Below are 19,840 nucleotides of genomic sequence, written 5' to 3'. Positions count from 1 at the left end.
AGTCAGTGGTGGCAATCGGGAGATAATTATTTAGGATATTCATGACATTGAAGGTGTTTTTTTTTGCTAATAATAACTTTAGAAATTAAATTAGCCCTACTTTCATTCAAATTCATTCATTTCCAGTTAATTGATGAATTGCATTGTGTAAAAAAAAGCACAGTTTCCCAGAGCACGAAGACGCATCAAATATCTTTGTTGTGGCTAAAAGACTGTACAAAATTCAAAAATAAGCAGTTTACTATCATTTCTAAAAGTGAGAGAAGAAACAATCCTCACATAAGAGATGAAAAAATGACAAGAAAATACATTGATTATATTCTGTCAATTAACTCATTGATAAACTTAGCAATTGTTGCAGCTCAAACTAATTTAAATGGCAAAACATTTCCTGTAAATAATTTATTTGCACTAAAATTAAAATTTGTTCAGACTCAGAATAGACTGTTCATATTTTAACTGACTGTAGTTCGTTATAACCTGATTTGTAGTATACTATTTTAGTCTGTCTAAGAAGACCGATTGCAACGGTAAAATTCTGTCCGTCTGATTGGCTGGATTCAGAAGGGTGTCACATTGTGTGCGTGAGTGCTTTGCTACAGTAAATACCGCACTGTTTAAAACATAAGACCGAAGTTCATTTGGTCACATCTGGACAATATTATTTCTAAGCCTCTCTGTCCAAACAAAGTCGGTAATCTTTTCAAATCCATCGTGTTCCTTAGTGTTTCTCAGATGAATTTTGAGGATTAGTGATAATCCCTTCATGTTCGCTGGAGACACTGATCAGCCCACTTCAAACCTCATGTTGAGCAGATGAAGAAGAAAAGCATCATGATCGTCATCGTCGTCACAGCTGAACAGGTCTGATCTACAGACGCATGTGGGGGATGTCAAAGAAATTGTTCTCCTGGGAGAGCTGCTGAACATTAACAGGAGACTGAGTTGTCACAATTTAAATGTGTCACTGAGTGAAAGCAGCGGCCTCCATGAATGGTTCCCAAATTTTGCTTCCACAAACTCGTACTGAAACCAGGATGCTTCTGAGTAGAGTGCAGACCTCCGCCAAGACCCAGCAGCTCCCTGAGATTTAATCAATCCCTTGAACTATTTTACAGGTTCTACTTGGCCTCTGTCCCATCCCATTATAGAGTTTGATAGAAATCTGTTCGGTAGCTTTTGCATAATCCCGTTGGCAAACAAATAAACAAACAAATGGAAAGGGGTGAACACATAATCTCCTTGGTGAGGATAAGCGTCGGAGCGGCACTGACAGGAGACATAGTGATGTCCCTCTCTAGCTGCCTTTGTAAATCCAGTTTGATGTCGTTGCCCGAACAGAGGCCAGGCGTGAGGAGTGATCCACATCGTGAAGAAGACCTCAGCAATGAGCTCCGATGGGATGTGCAACAGAGAGACTCTACAGGACGTCAGGGTCGAGCCTCGCAGGAACTCCCTCCCCCCAACACAGACCCTTGCTGCTAAACACCTGATGGCTTACCTGCCGCGGCCACAACCAGAATCTATACGTTACACTCCTTACACTTACAAGGTACAGCTGTCTGTTTTAATCACTGAGCTGCAGCTTAATTAAATGCCAAGGAAGAAAAATATTCATTCTTTTTCTAATGGCAACCTATATATTTTTCTACTAACATCAATGAAAATACACTGGAAGTAAACTGCTTATCTTTTGTCTGTATTATAATGATTACTGTGTTTGTCTGACTTCCCTGCCATGTTCTCTGACATGTTACAAATATGTAGTTTAGTCTTTTTTTCCAATTCTCATAATCTCCTAAAACAGATGGGGACTGTAGTTTATAGAAAATGTTACTCAACCTGGAGGAAATAGTTTGTTGAGGTCGATTTTCAGGTGCAGGTTGAATCACATGTGGTGTCCAGGGGATATGATACTATCAGACTGTGGATGAACATGTCACCAAGTCCAATGGTGTAGTGTGGTGTAAAGGCTGGCTGTGGCTGAGGAGGTAGAGAGGAGGTACAGATTGTGGTCCACTAAAAGAAAGGTTCGATCCCTGGTTCTGCATTCCGATGTGTCCTTGGGCAAGATACTGAGCCCCACATTGCCCCTGTTTAACAAAGTGTGCTGCATATAGAAGCATACTGTATATACTGTATATGTAATAATCTGCTGCGTTGCATAGTACAGAGGCTTTGGCTCCACAGACTTCACAGACTTTTTATTGGCTTTACTGACATTAGACAAATATTGAATATTCATATTGAATGAATCAAGATTGATTATTTATATCCCTCAAAACACATATTCCAGTAGTGGACTCTTTTTTCCAGAGGTCTAAAGTCTGGCATCCTGAGCCCACTCTGTATAGTTTTGGAATTAGGAATCTTTTAGCTGTTTCAAATCATTTTATATGTCCCAAATTCTAAAAGAACAGGAGTTTTGATTATGAAGGTATACCTATCATTAATTTAATAATTAAGCCTTTTATGATTATTGTGCATTTTTATCTTTTATTCCAGGGTGCAGCTAAATCCACTGTTGCTTCCATGATGATGGCAAAAAGAGCCTCTCTCATCCACAACAACTTTAACTACACCATCTGCTCATCCCTCCCGTCGTCCCAGGAGGCCTCTCCCTCCCTAACCCACAGTCCCTGCTCTCCGTCCTCTCAGGATTTGACTTTAACCGAGCCGGATCCCCTTCAGCAGCAAGCCACCGAAGCAGCTCCTCAGCCTCCAGCAGAGGAGACCCCGGTGCCTCAACCTTTGCATCGCAGCAGAGCCCTCAAGCACTTCAGCTCCAGGTGGCAATCGAGAGGCTCCACCAGAAGCAACAACGTCCCGGTGTCCGCGCTCGAGAAACAGAACATAGCAAAGAGTCACAAGAAGCGTTGCAAGCTGCTGGGTGATGAGCCATCCTCGCATGTCACTGCCAGCAATCTGCGCCAGCGTTACGTCACCAAGGATGGAAAGTGCAGGGTCAATCTGGGGCCTATCGCAGACAAGAGTCGCTTCCTCTCAGATATCTTCACCACGCTGGTGGACCTCAAGTTCAGCTGGTTCCTTCTCGTCTTCACTATGTGCTACATCCTCACATGGCTGACATTTGGTGGAATCTATTTTCTAGGTGCGTGGTTGCGTGATGACATTGCTCATGTCCATGACCCTCAATGGAAGCCGTGCTACCAGAATGTGGACAGTTTCCTATCAGCCCTGTTGCTGTCATTAGAAAGCCAGAGAACCATTGGGTATGGCTCCAGGATGGTGACAGCTCACTGCTCCGAGGGTACGGTGCTCCTGATGGTTCAGTCCATCCTTGGTTCCATCATCGACGCTCTGATGGTGGGCTGCATGTTTGTCAAAATCTCCCGGCCCCAGCAGAGAGCTCAGACGCTGATCTTCAGCAAGCACTGTGTCATATGTGAGCGGGACGAGAAGCTGTGCATGCTCTTCCGCATCGGTGACCTCCGAGTGAGCCACATGGTGGACGCCAAGATCCGGGCCAAGCTGATCAAGTCCCGGCAGACCAAGGAGGGCGAGTTCATCCCGCTGGAGCAGTCGGAGATCAACCTGGGCTACGACACCGGGGGAGACAGGCTGCTTCTGGTGGAGCCCCAGACCATAACCCACGTCATCAAGGAATGCAGCCCCTTCTGGGAGGTCGGGGCCGAGCGTCTGAAGAGGGAAACCTTTGAGATCATTGTCATCCTGGAGGGCATCGTTGAGGCATCAGGTTTGGAGATGTATTTTTACTCTGCTGCTGTTCTAAAACCAATTTTGTGATTTGATTGCAGGTTTTCAAGGTTTTTTGACTGTGTCTTGTGCACAGAGGGGGTCATAGCTTTAATTTAATGAGATTGTATACCTCTGTAGCTTGTAGTGCTTCTTTTATATGTGTTTTCCAACAATCACAGGGAAATCTGATGGCAGCTAAATGTGTCTGAACACTGCTGCTAAGCAGGAAGTAAACTGGCTGAAACACCTGAAGGGATTCCATAAACTCCACTGTGTTTCCAGTGTATAAATATATAAAAAATGTAGATTAGTGTAAGCAGGAGCCAGTTTTACGATCACTGGTATTTACTTCAACCTCACACAATACAGAACACAAAAACGGTCTTGGAACAACACCAGTTTGGAAGCATGATTATCTGGTCAGGTTTGCGGGTGCTGGAGCCAATCCCAGCTGGCATTTGGCGAGAGGCGGGGTACACTACTCGCCAGCGTGTAGAGACACCCAACCATTCACACCTATGACCAATCTTAAGTCTCCAATTAACCTAACCCCAGACTGCATATCTTCCGACTGAAGCCGGCAGAAGTCCCCTGCCAAGCTGGGATTCTAACCAAGAACCTCGCTGTTAGGAAACACTGCAGGGCTACAACCTGCTCTATTTGGATGCGGTCACAGCAGCCTGTGGCATATGGTGCACGTTATGTGTCAGATGGTAATGTTAAGATACAGAAAACCAATACCGCTGAGCAACAGACCCAAAAAGGACTTCTTTTTTTTAATTGAGTTTATTTATCAGCTCTGACCACTGAATATATTTCTTGTTTTTTTTTCCCAAGAACGTGCCCTTTACCAGATCTCCTGTTGACTTTGTGCTGCAGGTATGACGTGCCAGGCGAGGACTTCCTACACAGAGGATGAGGTCCTGTGGGGCCACAGATTTGAGTCCTGCATTTCCTTGGAGAAAGGAGCGTTCCGTGTGGACTGCAGTAAATTTGACAAAATCTTTGAGGTTCAAATGTCCAACCTCAGTGCGAAGGACAGGAGCTCAGCAAAGGAACAAGATGATTTGTTTTAGAAAATCGTATTAATCCATTCCTTTTTGTGTATTAATATTGCAATAAACTTATCACTCATAGTTCATATATATTCATCTCAGGGTGGCTGTGATCTCTGGTTTGTGTTTTAGGGTTTGCTTTATGTTTTTGTTGTGATAAGCCATTTAATCTATGTTGCAATATGAAAGAGTTTTATGTTATGTTTAAATTATTTTTCAAAGCTTTGAATAAAAATTCTACTACACCAGTGTGGTCTTGTCTGTGCCATTGGAAAATACTGTTTTCCAACTCTTTGAAGTCCAAACTGGATTTGTTATTCTAGGACTACACATTTATCTTCTTTTTTCCAGGATAATTAATCATCGCCTCAGCTTTATCATGTAACCTATTGTACCTCACTACACTGAACTATTTCACAGACTATAAAGTAGTTGAAGCTTGAGCAGCGACAGCACTGAAATGCTGCATGTTTGGACTGTGGATGAAGTATAATTAAACTGCAGTTGTAAATTTTGTTTGCATATCTCTACAAAATGGGCACTTTTACTTTTAATTAGGGCCCAAGCACTGACAGGCAGTTATCGCAATGAGGCCCTATTGAAATTGTAAGGATTATTATTATAATTTTTCAGGGCAAATTAATTGGCTTTTTGAGGGCTTTAACATGCTCAAATTCTTACCAAAATTTGTAGAAAATTAGACAGTGGTGAAAATGTGCGTATTTTAGTTAATTAAAGTATTTGCGTACTCCTCTCCCACCACTCATTTGCAAGATTTGGTTCTCTAAAGGTTCAGTGTGTAGAATGAAGTGACATCTAAAAATGAAATTGCATGTTGCAGTTGAGCTCACCTGTCCCTTACCTCCCCCTCCCCTTCCAAAGAGAACCTGTGGTAGCTTTAAGTTGTCATAAAAACTCAAAAGGTGTTTAGTTTGTCCAGTCTAGTGTAAAGAAAACCACAATTTAGAAAAAACCCAGTAGTGAAAACATCACTAGTATTATTTTATATTCAATTTCTGCCAGTAAATCCCATTCACCTAAATCTTACACACTGAACCTTATTTGGACTATGGGCAGAGAAGGTATCTGGTTCGTCTCTGGTTCGACTCCACGGAGAGACAACAAAAGACGAACCTGGATTGATCTGTCCGAAAAACCAAGAGTCTCCCTACCCTATCTAGTGCCCCTGAGCAAGGCACCTTACTCCCCCAACATCTGCTCCCCGAGCGCCGTATATGGTCGCCCACTGCTCTGTGTGTCCTGCACCAGATGGGTCAAAAGCAGAGATTAAATTTCCCTACCTGCATGAGTGTGCCTTTGCATGTCTGTGCATGTGTTTGGGACTAATAAAGGCATCTTAATCTTATATTGGATGTGAAAGGTTAGATGAGTTTCTCCTCTTAGTAATATCAGTCTATGTGTAATACCGATTCCAATCCGGCAAGTGGCGCTCATGCAGCAAAGCCCAAACACCAAGAGAAGAAGAAGCTGTGTCAGAAGCGCAGCATGATGGGATATGAGAATCCTCCGGCGGCGCGTTGCCGCCATGTCACCTAGAGAGAAACGTTTAGTGCTTCTCTCTTTTTTAGGCATACTAGGTCTCGCTCTTTATTATTTTCCTACTTTTCTTTACGCGTCTTTAATTATCGCAGTTTGTTGTATTGTGTGGTACTACCACAGCGGAGGACCGCTTCCCGCCAGGCTAGGCCTGAATCCGCGGGCTGGACTGAACGCCCCAGGTGTGCTCCGGCGCTGGTTGCTGGGTTGGGGGGTGACCGGCGTGTCGGTGGCCGCGCGGGGGAGGAAGAGGAGCAGCGCTGACAAAGCCGAGCACCGGGAACCAGTGGGACATTTCAGACAAAGGCCCGGCGAGAGCGGGATTTATCGAGGGGAAGCTTTGGCAAGTGACTCGTTTCTGTTCAGTCCCCGGGATTTCCTCATGGGCAGCTACATTGGAAAACCCGAAAGTCCCATGGCTGAGCTCGGGAGGCCGAGGGCTGGGAGAAACCCCCGAGAGCTGCTGCGGGAGAAGCTCTCCAGACCCAACCATGCTGTCTACACCCCGAACAGGAGGCTGTCGTTCGCTGGGTATGTTTACGTTCAAATCTCGTTATAACGTCTTGAGCCATAAGGAGGCACTAACTGCCTGTGCCATTCAAAGCTTCTTGGCGGGTTTTATCCACTAACTGGTAAATACCGGTTAGTATTTACCTGGTTGATGTGATGATCCACAGTTTAAGATGATCCATAATAGGCAGCACAATAAGTAACGTATAGCACGTGTGTGATTTGTAAACATCTCACATTAACTTGCTCATATGATTTGCTGTAGGATGTGTAGATGCACTAAGTGGTACAATGGTCATCTGAGGCTCCTTTTAGTGGAGAAGAGGGCAATGGACTCACACTTGCACACCTCATTATTTCAGCAGACTTGTAAGACCGTTGTGTGGGTCTAGTGGTGGAATCACTGAGTAATGTATGGACGTCTGAGGTCACTACTTGGCGTGTGTATGATCTAGGTGTGTGTTGTTGAAGAACATATACTTCTTGTGTATCAACTCTTTCATCATACTGTTGTTTTTTTTTCCTCTGCAGGGAACCACCTGGTCAAGTGGGCAGGTTCACCATTACCCCCCAGCGTCACTACCCACTGCAGCAGCCGGGCGCCTCGTCAGTTGGCATCTTACCTCCTGTTGGTTGGGAAGGCTTCAGAAAGAAAAACATCCTCAGCCCTCGTAACTCGGCGGCCGCCCTCAGTCCCGTCACTGTGAAGATTGCCAGGCCCAACCACAGCATCCCCAGGTCTCTACATTCATGTGTATATATATGACCTTATGCTGAACCTTTTGCAGGTGTAGGAAGTCTGCTCAAAACAGATAATCCATCATGCCTTGCTTAATTTTTATCACATGCATTATTGTTGTGAAGATTTGCTGCCCTGCTCTATTTTCTATTATTTAAATTGACTCTTTGTATTTTGAAGTGTTCGTTAGCCAGAAAGAGCAATCTGGGTTTGACATTTATTGACTAAAGGATGGATTTATTCTTCAGCCTTCAGCAGTGATGCTGTTTGAAAGTTAACGTTGACAAAAGCTCATCCATGTCCTGTTTTATTTTTAGTATGGACCATCTAAGTTGTGCCAGGCTTCCCAGGGCCCCTGCAGACCCTTGCTCCAGAGAAACTGTCCTCAAGGTGTTGAAGGAAAGTCGCAAGAGAGAAGTGGAGGATGAGGACAAGAGCTTCACGATCGAACAGAAAAGCAAAAGAAGGTATCAAGCTAATACAACCTGTCTCAGAGTGTATTAATGTTTAAGAAGATTTACTTTGATACTTGTTCTTACCTCTTTCTCAAGTAACAGTTTACATAAAGTATAAAAAGCCAAAATCACTCACTCATTCAGTTTTTGGTCAGTGTTATTTGGATTTTGCTATCTCTGCATGATTGACCATTAGAGCACATACAGGTCAGTTTTCTCCATTCATTTCAATCTTATTCAAGAGAGAATGTCATCTTGTTCATGGCAACCTAAAGTAGACCAGTGAGTGCTTTACTTGAACATTGTCCACCTCCAGATTCTTTCTTCAACCTGGGATAATGTGATGGGCTGTTACTGTGAACCATGAACACATCACTCCTGTTCAAATATAGTTCTCACCTAACAATGTTATGTTATGGAGGACTTAACAATTACCACAGAATTACAACACAGAGGGGAAAAAAGACCCAAAATAGATTTGACTTTACACATTTCCAGTGGCGGTAATAGAATATGTATAGAGATTCTTCCAAAGATTTTTAGCTTCTGCAAGATTTCTTTGTTGTTTTCTGTTTTAGGCTCAATTTTTTTTTCAGCAATGTGTTTTCACAAAAATCCAAGTATTCAAATCACATAAATTATTTGACATGTTTGTTTTCCATATTTATTTCCCCAGACGTAATGACAGTGAGGGAAGTGCACACTCTGCTTTTGAGCCTCTTCTGCCCAATGGGACACCGTCACAGTTGGTCCCTAAGTGAGTTAAAAGTTAAAATATTGTCTTTGATTGTCACTGACTTTTTAAGGCAGTAGCACTCCACAAAATATAGTGTGACTGTCTAAATGTGGCCTGATATGCTTCCCCGTCACCTCTCTAGGCCCGGAAACCTGAAAAGAGGGATGTCCTCTCTGGCAGAGGAGTCCATCATGAAGCGGTCTCGCACCTCCTCCATCAGCTCTGGCAGTGGAGCCCATGCCCCTAGAGGAACCCCAGGCACCAGGAGAAACCCCATAAACAGCTCCTACAGTTCATCGCTAGGCATTAGTCAGGTACGTCTTACCTGCTGCATTATATTGCATGTGGCCCTGCAGAGATTAAGTGGAGTTGTTAAGGCTTCATCTCCTTGTTTACATTAAAAGCGGAAGAAACGGTCAACACCCAGCTCCCCTCTCTCCAGCCCTGGATCTTCTCGCTGTCAGACTCCAGTGGGAGTTCCCAAAAGAGCCAGGTATGTGTCTGCTGATTTCCTGCTGGGTCCAGTCATCCACATTTAACATTATATTACATTTCCTTAAACTTGTCTTTTCATTATCAGAGAGGATGACCGACAGTCCCCCAGCGCAGCATCCTCTGTGAGGTCGGAGCAGACAGCATCCAACAAGGCACCTGATACTTGTAAGTCATGTATATCAGGCATTACTTAGACATTTATTTGTTATTTATTGAAATTAAAGTTCAATGATTTAAATGTACCATTTTATGATGATTTTGCAGCCAAACTGGCCGCAGTCCCAAAGGTCCCAGTCACTACCTCATCAGACTCTACTAGTAGTGGTGGGAAGAGAAAAAGGAAGATCCAGTTGGTGTCCAGCCACCGTGACGATGAGATCTCACTGGTAAGAAACCTATATTGCCAAACTACAAGCTTCCTTAAACCCATGCTTATGTGATGTGCTAGATTGATCTGAATATCTCTATTTCATTTAATGGCAGCCCCCGCCTCCAGAGCTTGGCTACAGCATCACTGTGAAAGACTTGGATGAAGAGAAAAAGGCTGCAATCAGCAAGATCCAGAAGGTCCTGGAGACGCCTGGTGAGTAGACACAACGACAGAAACTAAACATTCAAACATAAGATACATATGCTGGAGGAATGACAGATTCATTAACTGAACTTTTAAATACTATTGTGCTGCTGCACCCGGCATTTTTAGACCTGACCAGTCTCCCATGGCTGTTGATTAGATGAGCCCTGAGTCAGCTCTGTTGATTTGTGCTTATTAAGCTCCAGAACCAGAGAAGTCGGTCGCTCCCCCAACCACCACCAGCCAGACCACCGCCTCCTCTACCAGCTCTACCGCCACCACCACCCTGAGCAGCCTTCTCGCAGCTCCTCTGCCTACAGTCTCCAGCGCTGCCATCCCAGTCATCAACCTGGATCCCAGTCCTAGCAGCAATGTCAGTAAGGCAGCTGCAGCCTCCAACCCACTGCTGGAGGCTCTTAAGATGAAGGCCGGCACTCCTGCTAGCTCCACACCTGCTGCCAGCGCTACCATAGGTACAGTCACGCCAGTAATCTTTACAAAATACACAACCTGTATAACGTCGTCCTCTATTATAAGTCAATTCCTTGTCACCATTTGTAATCTATCGTATGTAGAACATTTCTTTTCGCAGTTCACAATTTTGAATCTTATCATAATGTAACAATTTTATGCATCTTCTCTGTGCTGATAATTTACTCTTTAATTTTAAAAATTAAGCTCAATAGAGAATTACCCGATGTCTTGTTTTAATATCATGCTTAAGTTGGTTAAAATACTTAAATATATTGATTTAAAAAGAGTCTATTGTTAATATATTGTTAATTCTACCTATTCTTTGTCTGGTTAGTATTTTCAAGTTAGGGTTTACTTTCTAAATATCTCATATCCAAAGTACTCCTATATTTCATGACCTATTGATTATTGTCTTATGTTTGATCAATTCCATATGTTTCTCCCTCACTAATTGTAAACATTGTCTGTAGGGTCTGTGTCGACCACACCAGTGCAACCCAGTGGCTTCAACCTGAAGACAACAACTGCAGTGGATTCCCAAAGGCCTCCCCCTGCATACCCATCTCAGTCCTCCACTGCTGGTGTGGAGCAGCCCTCTGCCTTCACTCAGGTCCTGAGTCAGGTCATGAAGTCTCCCAGCAGCATCCCACCTGTAATAGGACCAACACTTTTCGGATTGACCAGCCAGAGCAGCACCCTCTCTGCTCCTACATTCTCTAACCCGATCACCGTTGCCAATGCCCCAGCCAGCAGCTCTGAGTCAGTGAGTAGCACAAACCCTCTGCTGGCTTCAGGATTCAAGCCCATTTTCGCTGTCACCACCACCACATCCGCGTCAGCTACATCAGCTCCAGAGAGCAAACCTCCTGTCCAAAGTTTCAAGCCCATCTTCGGAGGTGCCACTGCAGGTATTGGCTTTGGACAACCAGCCACCCTCACAACCACAAACCCAGTCTCTGCCGTTTCTGCAAATAGTACATCTTCAATATTTGGTGTGTCAACAAGCAGCACCACAGCTGCCTCATCTGTTTTTCCTGGCTTGACCAACCCCCTCATGGGAACAGTGTCCACCAGCGCCATAACCACCACCACACAACCTGCAACACAACAAAGTGTGAAGTCCCTCTTTGGTAGCTGGGCGACACCACCTACAACAAGTACCAGCTCAGCCACAATGCAGGCCCCTAATACAGGGAGCACATTTCAGTTTGGAACTGCTACCACCACTGCTGCAGCTGCACCTGCACCTGCACCTGCCCCAGCTGCTTCTGCTATCACAACCTCCAGCAATGGCGGCTTTGGATTTGGTACCACGCAGCCGGACCCTCAAGCTGCCAACCAGAAGGCATTTGCCTTTGGTCAGCCAGCACCCAGCCAAAACTCAACCACCGCTTCATTTGGAGGCTTTGCCATGGCCAGTGCTGCACCAACCACTGCTACTGCCCCCACCCAGTCCACTTTCCCCTTTGGGAAGGCGTCTTTTGGACCGCCAGCGACGCAGTCAAATTTTGGCTCCTCAGCAGCACAACCAAAACCATTCAACTTTGGAATCAACACAGCATCATCCACACCTGCCCCTAACCCCGCCCAAGCTCCTTTCAATTTTGGGTCTGCTGCTGCCCCTACAGGAACTACATTTGGGACCACAGCACAACCCGCATTTGGAGCTAGTTCCACTGGTTTTGGTTTTGGTGGATCCACTGCTCCCCCGGCTGCACCCACTGCTGCTCCGAGCTTTGGTGCAGCAGCCCAGACTCAGAGCTCCTCCTCAGCCGGATTCACATTTGGTAGTGCTGCTCCTCAGCCAGCTCCCTCTGGTCCATCTCAACCAGCACCCAGTGGATTCAACTTTGGTGCTGCTATGCCATGCCCTCAGTTCGGAACACCGGTGGCCAATAATCCTGCACCGCAAATGGGAGGCTTCAACTTTGGGGCGGCTGGTGCTGCTGACAAATCCGCTTTTGGTAAGGATTAATGTTTTGGTTATTTAAAGCTGGTTCTACTGTGGGATTCATTTCATAAATATCTAAGTATTTTTTGTGTGTGTCATAACTGACCGTCATTTGTTTTTTATCCAAGCAGAAATTTATTTTCATCCTCGGATGATTTAAGTTTAATCAAGGTTTTTGGTGCTTTCTCTGCAGGGACGTCTACCCCATCCTTTGGCCAGAGTGCTGCTGCAGGTCCAATTCCCTTTGGAAGTCCTGGAACTCCTGTCCAAGGCTTCAACACTGTTCCATTTGGTACGTCTTTAATGCGGTGACATCACCTCTGTTTGGAAAAGTCTGATCCCCAGGTGACTTGTCGATCCCAAAACTGAAGGGACCCAGGTATCACTTGCTGTTTACCATCCTGTTTGATCACTACCTTTGTTTCAGGAGTCTCGCAGTGAAGATACTACACAAAACTTATAACCATTGTGCATTTTTAGAGAACATCGCAAAATATAACTGAAAAGAATGAAGCTTTTAGATGCAATTACTGAAAAAATCCAGGTGCTAGTTAACATAGTCAACTAGCAATGAATATTCTTGGTTAATGGTAGAACAAAAAATACAGTTTAATGTTCCTTATAAATGATATGCACTCTGTGTTTTTCTTTTTAAAAATTAGGATCTCCAGCTGCTCCCTCCTTCTCTATTGGAGCTGGAACTAAGCCATCTAGCGGACGGCAGAGGCTGCAGGCGCGGAGACAACACAACAGGAAGAAGTAGCCTGGTACTTGTGTCGATCACCTCTTTCAGGGGACTTCTACTGCTGCTGCTATTATGGCTAACCTGGCTAACATTGCTCTGTTCTAAGCTCAACAACCCCCAACCAGGCTGCCACCATCCACTCTGCCTCCTATGCCTCCTCCAGTGGGATTGTGCTGGCCCTAAACAATGTTTGCAGAGGAGTTAGAAAGAGCGCATCAGCTTGCTGAGTTCATGCTGCCTGAATGACTACATGACCCAGTGAGGGAACGTAGCAGTGAAGCGATAGAACAATGTACATTACTTGAAGAGAAAGAACAGACAATTGAATAGTTTGATTCTGAACAAAAAGCATATCCAAAGTTCTTTTTCCTTTAACAGTATGTGGACACTCCCAATTGGTTCGTCTTAAGGAGAAAATGGAGTCAGACAGTGAAATTGAGCCTCGGCTCAAACATTTATTTTTTTACGTGAAGCGCTCGCTGGTTTGTATGTCTCTGAATTTTTTTGAGTACATTCTCTGAATGAGTCTGAGTTGGGTGAAATGCACAGTTGATTCAGATAAGGTACACAACGCTGCCGTGTAAAAACAAAAGTTATGAGTCGTGTGCATTATAAATTATTTTTTTAATTGGATCTCTGACCCTGTACATGAGTGATGGATTTCAGCACTTAAGGGCAACTTATTAAATGTCTTAATGTAGTTAGTGGAGGCCCTTGTGTTCTTGTTTCATACTTTGTCATTACAAGCATTCCCAGAGTCCTCATGCGGGCAGCCTTGTTTTGGTAGCGATTGCCAACACAGATGTTATTACTGAGTCAGTATATGATGAGGATGACTACTTTAATTTGTGCTGTCGAACCAAAGCCAATTCTTCAACTTCATGCCTGTGAAAACAACCTGTGTTCTGTATCTCATCTTTACATCCGGAGAAATGTTTGTTTGTGCCAGACTACCTCTCTTTACCTCCTAGACTCTGAAGTCTTGTAAGATCCCTAAAAAAAAATAACCAACCTTACAGCATTGACTCGAACATTTTTCTTTTAACTACTGTTAATACAGATGTACCTTAATAAATATGGTGAAGTTTTCTTCCTTTCAAACGTCTGTGAAAAAACACTTTCTCCCCACTTCTGAAATATCACTGTTACAATAAATTACACCACATTGATGCATAATCAAATCTTTTAAATTGGAAACCCTTACCTGCTGGTGATTCTCACTGATGATGCAGTGATCTTGGTCGTATTTAATTACTTATTTGCACAATGAGGTGAGAATTTTGTCAAGCAAAAATGGTTGACCAATTGATGTCAGCTATTGAATCAGTTATTTATTTTTCACTTCTGAGATTAAATTTCCATTGTGAAAAGTGGACAGTATCTTATGCAGTTTTTGATGGATTTATTTTGAAAGAATAAAAACTGAATTTTGGACATGAACGTTCCAACAAGAAACCATTCAACTTTTCAAGGTCCTACTCTTGTTTTCCTCCCATAAGCCCCATGTGATCAATGAAAAGGGTCTAGACCCTGGTCGGATGCTTGTGTAGCTGAATCATATTCAAATTTGTAAAACAGGGTGACTTATGTTAATTACAGTCTATCTGAAAACATTACTACTCTACTGTTCTTTCATTTTTAGTGTACACATTTTCATATATATACATTTTTAAATTGTGAAAATCAGATGAATAATAATTTAACCACCAGCATGTTCTCATCAAACATGATAACTTACATCTTCCAAGGGGACGTATTGATCTGTTTGTTTATTTGATGCTATCAGGATTACGCAGAAACTACAGGACAGATTACCTCGGAACATGGTGGAAAGATGTGGGTCAGGGAAGAATTCAATACATTTTGGTGTGAATCCACATTTCTTTTTCTGAACCTGTTTTAATGAAAGGGTGTTTTTTTTTTTTTTTTACATTTGCATTGTTTGCTCAAAATAATAAATGAATCTCGATGAAAAACAATCCGGCACGTTTAGGGGACTGACATTTATTATTTATTATTCAACTGCTCAATAGCTACACGTATAAAGGTTTGGAGTTACACGCTTGTTCCCATGACAAAAGCTAAAAATGAATATTTAATCAGTATCTAAGAACCACAAACTATTGTCGAGGTGCTGCAGTTTAACTCCGGTCCTGTAGGGGGCGGTCTTCTCTGTTTAACTACAGGAGGAAATGGTACGCGTGCGCAGTGTTTCACAGGCGCCCAGTGGTGGTAGCAGGTCTGAAGCTACCTTAGCTGTTAGCGGTGAGGGGTACGTGGCAGAAAGCTCTGGACATGGAGGTGGCTGCTCTGGTCGCCCTGACCTTGTTACTGGGGGCTCTGGTGGGGTTGGTGGCGCTGGCGGTGGGCAGGCGGAAGGAGGAGATACGAGAGGAAGCGGAGCAGGCGGCGGAGTTTGCCGGTAAGAGCCGCGATCGGATGGGCTAACGTAACTCTAGCTAGTCCCCGGAGCGGTGAGTCACCGACCCGCTCACTGTCACTGCCCGACGCTCCGGGACGTATCAGCGGCTGCAGCCACTCACAAGCACCGTGGACAGACAGTCAGTGGTGGGAGTGTGTCTGTGATGTCTGTGATTCATTTACACAGCGACACAAACGACCCACCAAAAGCTAAAGCAACTTTGGAGACTGTCAAGTGTCGAATGAATACATGTTGCACCGACTGACCAATGGGATGACAGCTTTATGGCCATTCATTGTTAATATGGAGAAACCTTTATCTGTTTATTGGTATCAAGCATTGAAAATGAACTAAATACAAAATCAATCTACAGAAAAAGACTGGAGCAAAGAACGAGGCAAAGAAACCTGAGACAACTATTTTTATCAGTGCACATTTTTAAGCGGTTCGTGTTTGGTATTAACTGCAGACACAAATAGATGAGTGGGTAGATTTTCATGATTAAGATGTTATACTTATTACTTGTATTATATTTTATGAAAAGAAAAATGTATAAAGCAGAATTGTGTAATCCTAAATCAGTACTTTGCACCTTTGGCAGAGAGCCTGAAGTGTTTCAGAGCTGTGAGATCTCTTGCAGTTGATAAACAAAATCCTTGATTAGGAGGGTGACTAAAGTTATGTAAATGCTTCAATAACAGCAGTTATTCCTGTTATCTAAGTTGATATTTAAACGGTGCAAGAAACACAAGGTTCTACACATATTACTGGATTAGGAGTTTTTATTTTTTGCATTTAAGGCCCTTTTTTAAATAACAGAATTCCTTAGATTTCAATCAGTTCCTGTGGTCATGATGTGGTATCATGAGTTACACTGAGACAGTTTTCATCAGTACCTTGTTTGTCTTTCAGCTGAGGCCAGTGCTGTGAAAGGCCCTGCACCCAAGAAACAGAAGCAGGAGAAGCAGCGCAGCCGTAAGGATAAAGCCGCACAACACACATTCAGCCATCCGCTGTTGGCTTCCTCACTGAAGGTAAACCGCATCCCTCACTGACTCTGACACACACACACACACACATACACATACTTACTTGTGTAAGAGCCTCTGAGGACAATTAGGACATGTCAGAGATCCAAAAGGGTCCTGTTATCTATTCTGTTAAGATATGACTGTTTTAGATTAATGTAATGTAATTCTAAAGCACTTTAATCAAAATAGGTATCTGCACAGTGCTTGGTCAGTTTTGTCGAGATAGACTCAATTGACTGGCAACCGAGTGTATCGGTGATCCATTTTGAAAGATTTGCATCTTTATCTCTCTTCATCTTTGAGCATATGTGTGTTTGTCCTTTTCTTTCCAGGCCCACAGTGGCAATGTGACGTGCCTTGATTTCAGCAGTAATGGCAAGTACCTGGCTTCCTGCGCAGACGACCGCACTGTGCGCATTTGGAGCACCAAAGACTTCCTGGACCGGGAACACAAGTGTCTGAGGGCCAATGTGGACCTGGATGATGCCACACTGGTCCGCTTCAGCCCGGACTCCAGGTCTCACTCTCTGAATTTACCCATTGATTTAGATTACCAGAGTACAATTCTGCTATTGGTTCATCTGGAGGTAATGTTAGGATACAGTCACATGATTCACACCCCTTCCTCCGACACTGTAGAGCGTTCATCACCTGGTTGGCCAATGGGGACGCCATTCGAATCTTCAAAATGATCAAGAAGGATGACGGCACTTTAACCTTCAAAGCTGCGCCCGAGGATTTCCCACAGAAACACAAGGCCCCCATCCTCAACATTGGCATTGCAGAGACAGGTACAGAAAGAATGAGTTTGTAGTTTTTCTTCCTTTCATATTATTTGTTTTTTAAGCCAGTTATGATAGATCGATAGATAGATAGATGGATACTTTATTAATCCCGTGGGAAATTCAACAAAGATACCATGGGCATATCTGTTTTATTTTTAGTGTAGACACTCTTTGCCCAGATGAATCTGCCAGGCGAACATGTAAACATTACTCTTTGCAGGCAAATTCATTATGAGCGCCTCCGTTGACACCAGCATCCACATCTGGGACCTGAAAGGAGAGGTCCTGGCCTCTATCAACACTAACCAGATTAACAATTCCTATGCTGCCGTCTCCCCATGTGGCAGGTAAGTCCTAAGTCCCACCTCCTTGCATCACCTCAAACCTTCCACTCGAAGATCCATTAGGGAGCAATCAAATATGACCCTTATTCTCCCACCTTGTTAGGTTGTTTTGTGGGTTTCATCATTGAATAAAAGCACATGTAATTCAATTTATCATAAGCCCCCTGAACAACTGTGGAACTGTGTATACATTTTTAATGCCAGAAAAAGGAAAAGTAATTTGCGATGCTTATTATCACTAGGTAAATATTTCTACAAGAGAGAAACCCTGAATGGGACTTTGGGGGAGATGTAATTGTTTGTGCCATTCATCTCTGTGCTCAGGTTTGTAGCATCATGTGGCTTCACTCCCGACGTGAAGGTGTGGGAGGTTTGCTTCGGGAAAGGAGGAGAGTTCAAAGAGGTGGCGCGAGCTTTCGACCTGAAGGGTCACTCGGCCGGAGTTCACTCATTTGCCTTTTCCAACGACTCTCACAGGTAATAAAGGCCTCCGAAGTCTACAGCCACACCACTATGTTTTTGCTTGAAGACACATCACTGTTGCAATGTTTATGGCTGCCCTCCATGCTACTCCAGAGTTATCAAGCCCCTGAAATAAAGAGAACTTTGGAAATGACACCGTCCCCATTTTAGTTTGAAAACTCCAGGGCTGTGTGCTTATGAACGGACAGAAACTAAGACCTTTTGAAACAATGACGCAGTCTTTTCTCATCAGTCACTCTAGACTGAGGGGTGACTGCAAATCGTCGGTAACCGTCAAACTTGTCTCAGAAATAATATCATGGTCTTTTCATCATTGCTGTTTCCAGTAAATTTAAGCTATGTCTGTCTTTTTAAAATGCTGTGTTACTCTTTCATGTAATTTTTGCTTTCTTTTGATCGTTTATTTTTAACCAGAATGGTGACTGTCTCTAAAGACGGCACATGGAAGCTGTGGAACACGAACGTGGAGTACAAAAAGCAGCAGGATCCCTACCTCCTGAAGACAGTCCCCTGTGTGTCATCTGAAGGGAGCCTGGCCGCCTTGTCCCCAGACGGCCGAGTGGTGGCCATCAGTGACGGCTGCAACTTGGCAATGTTCAACGCTGCCAGTGGCAAGTTGGAGGAGGAAATGCACGGCGTCCACAGCGGGGCAATCAACGACCTTAGATTTGATGTTAACGGACGCTTCTTGGTGTGCAGCGGCGACAAGGCCATCCGAGTGTTTCACAACGCCCCGGGGTACCGGGCGGCCATCAGCGACATGCAGGACATGCTGAAGAAAGCCCAGAATGAAGCCATGAAGCAGAGACTGCAGCAGCAGATACATGATGCTCAGAGTGCTCTGGACACTGTGCTGGCTGCTCCTGTCGATTGAAGGATCCTCAACAAACCACACTCTGAAACTTTCTGAATCGGACTGCTGATTTAGATTTTGTGATTATTTTTATTTTTCTGCAGCCTTAATTCCTCCTGATCTGTTCCGGGAATGAAGGAATGTGCATGCAGTTTTGATAAAGAATATCTTTTTATGGAAAAATAAAATGGTTTGAGTTATTTTTCTGTCCTTGTTAATGTCTTGTGTAATGAGTTGTCTTTTGAAACTTAACTTTAAGGTCTCCCTACACTAAAAATTCTTAATTTTAAACCTCAGCTTATATACTGCATGCACAAGATGATACCATTTGCTTAACATATTCTCTGCCAGGAAAACCATCCCAACCATACCGCACATATTGTACCATAAATTCAAGTTCAGGGAACATAAAGAAAACTTTCCTGAGAGCAAATGTTTACATAGCCTTAAAAATAGTTTGATTTTTAAACTAAATTGTGAATCAATATTTAATACTTGTTCTACTTCCACTATTTGTGTATGCAGTCAAAACAAGATGTAGTTTGCATCTAAACATTTGTTAGGAAATCATTGTTATGAATTAAACTATAAATTTATTGTTAATATAGACTAGAAATTACATACTATATATTATATTATGTTATCTCAGCCAGGGCCGGCCACAGGCAGACAAATTTGTAAGCTATAAAAAACAATAAAAATACATAATAAAAGATATAAAAAGAGTCCTGCACTGATAGCATATCATGTCATGTCGACACAAATAAACATGTCCAAATGATGTCCACAATCGGGATGATTCTTACCTCTTTATTTGTTCTTTCTTCTTCTCCTCTACTTTGCGGTGCACCTGATAATTTAATCTTTTTTTGATTCATCTTTGACTCTAACCGCAGTCTATCACCGCAGCG

General features: G+C 43.5%; 3 protein-coding genes across 3 annotated transcripts; all 3 read left to right on the top strand.

Moving 5' to 3' along the window:
• Window positions 1–1,356: 1,356 nt before the first annotated feature.
• On the top strand, window positions 1,357–4,940 carry LOC133969700 (G protein-activated inward rectifier potassium channel 3-like). The gene is made up of 3 exons (XM_062406337.1): window positions 1,357–1,552; window positions 2,506–3,718; window positions 4,600–4,940. Exons 1-3 carry the CDS (start codon window positions 1,388–1,390, stop codon window positions 4,794–4,796), a joined length of 1,575 nt encoding a protein of 524 aa, XP_062262321.1. The 5' UTR covers window positions 1,357–1,387; the 3' UTR covers window positions 4,797–4,940.
• A 1,350-nt stretch (window positions 4,941–6,290) lies between these two features.
• On the top strand, window positions 6,291–14,100 carry pom121 (POM121 transmembrane nucleoporin). Its single transcript, XM_062406377.1, has 13 exons — window positions 6,291–6,863; window positions 7,374–7,580; window positions 7,899–8,048; window positions 8,713–8,793; window positions 8,915–9,086; window positions 9,177–9,265; window positions 9,353–9,432; window positions 9,532–9,653; window positions 9,751–9,850; window positions 10,042–10,314; window positions 10,786–12,279; window positions 12,460–12,558; window positions 12,929–14,100. Exons 1-13 carry the CDS (start codon window positions 6,292–6,294, stop codon window positions 13,027–13,029), a joined length of 3,540 nt encoding a protein of 1,179 aa, XP_062262361.1. The 5' UTR covers window position 6,291; the 3' UTR covers window positions 13,030–14,100.
• Window positions 14,101–15,226: 1,126 nt separating this feature from the next.
• tbl2 (transducin beta like 2) lies at window positions 15,227–19,129 on the top strand. The gene is made up of 7 exons (XM_062406728.1): window positions 15,227–15,433; window positions 16,346–16,467; window positions 16,797–16,981; window positions 17,104–17,255; window positions 17,470–17,596; window positions 17,918–18,070; window positions 18,491–19,129. Exons 1-7 carry the CDS (start codon window positions 15,307–15,309, stop codon window positions 18,948–18,950), a joined length of 1,326 nt encoding a protein of 441 aa, XP_062262712.1. The 5' UTR covers window positions 15,227–15,306; the 3' UTR covers window positions 18,951–19,129.
• Window positions 19,130–19,840: the final 711 nt, after the last annotated feature.

This window comes from Platichthys flesus, chromosome 15 (assembly GCF_949316205.1).
Source record: "Platichthys flesus chromosome 15, fPlaFle2.1, whole genome shotgun sequence".
Lineage (NCBI taxonomy): Eukaryota > Metazoa > Chordata > Actinopteri > Pleuronectiformes > Pleuronectidae > Platichthys > Platichthys flesus.
Note: the sequence above shows the minus strand (reverse complement) of the source record. Positions and strands in the feature narration are given on the sequence as shown.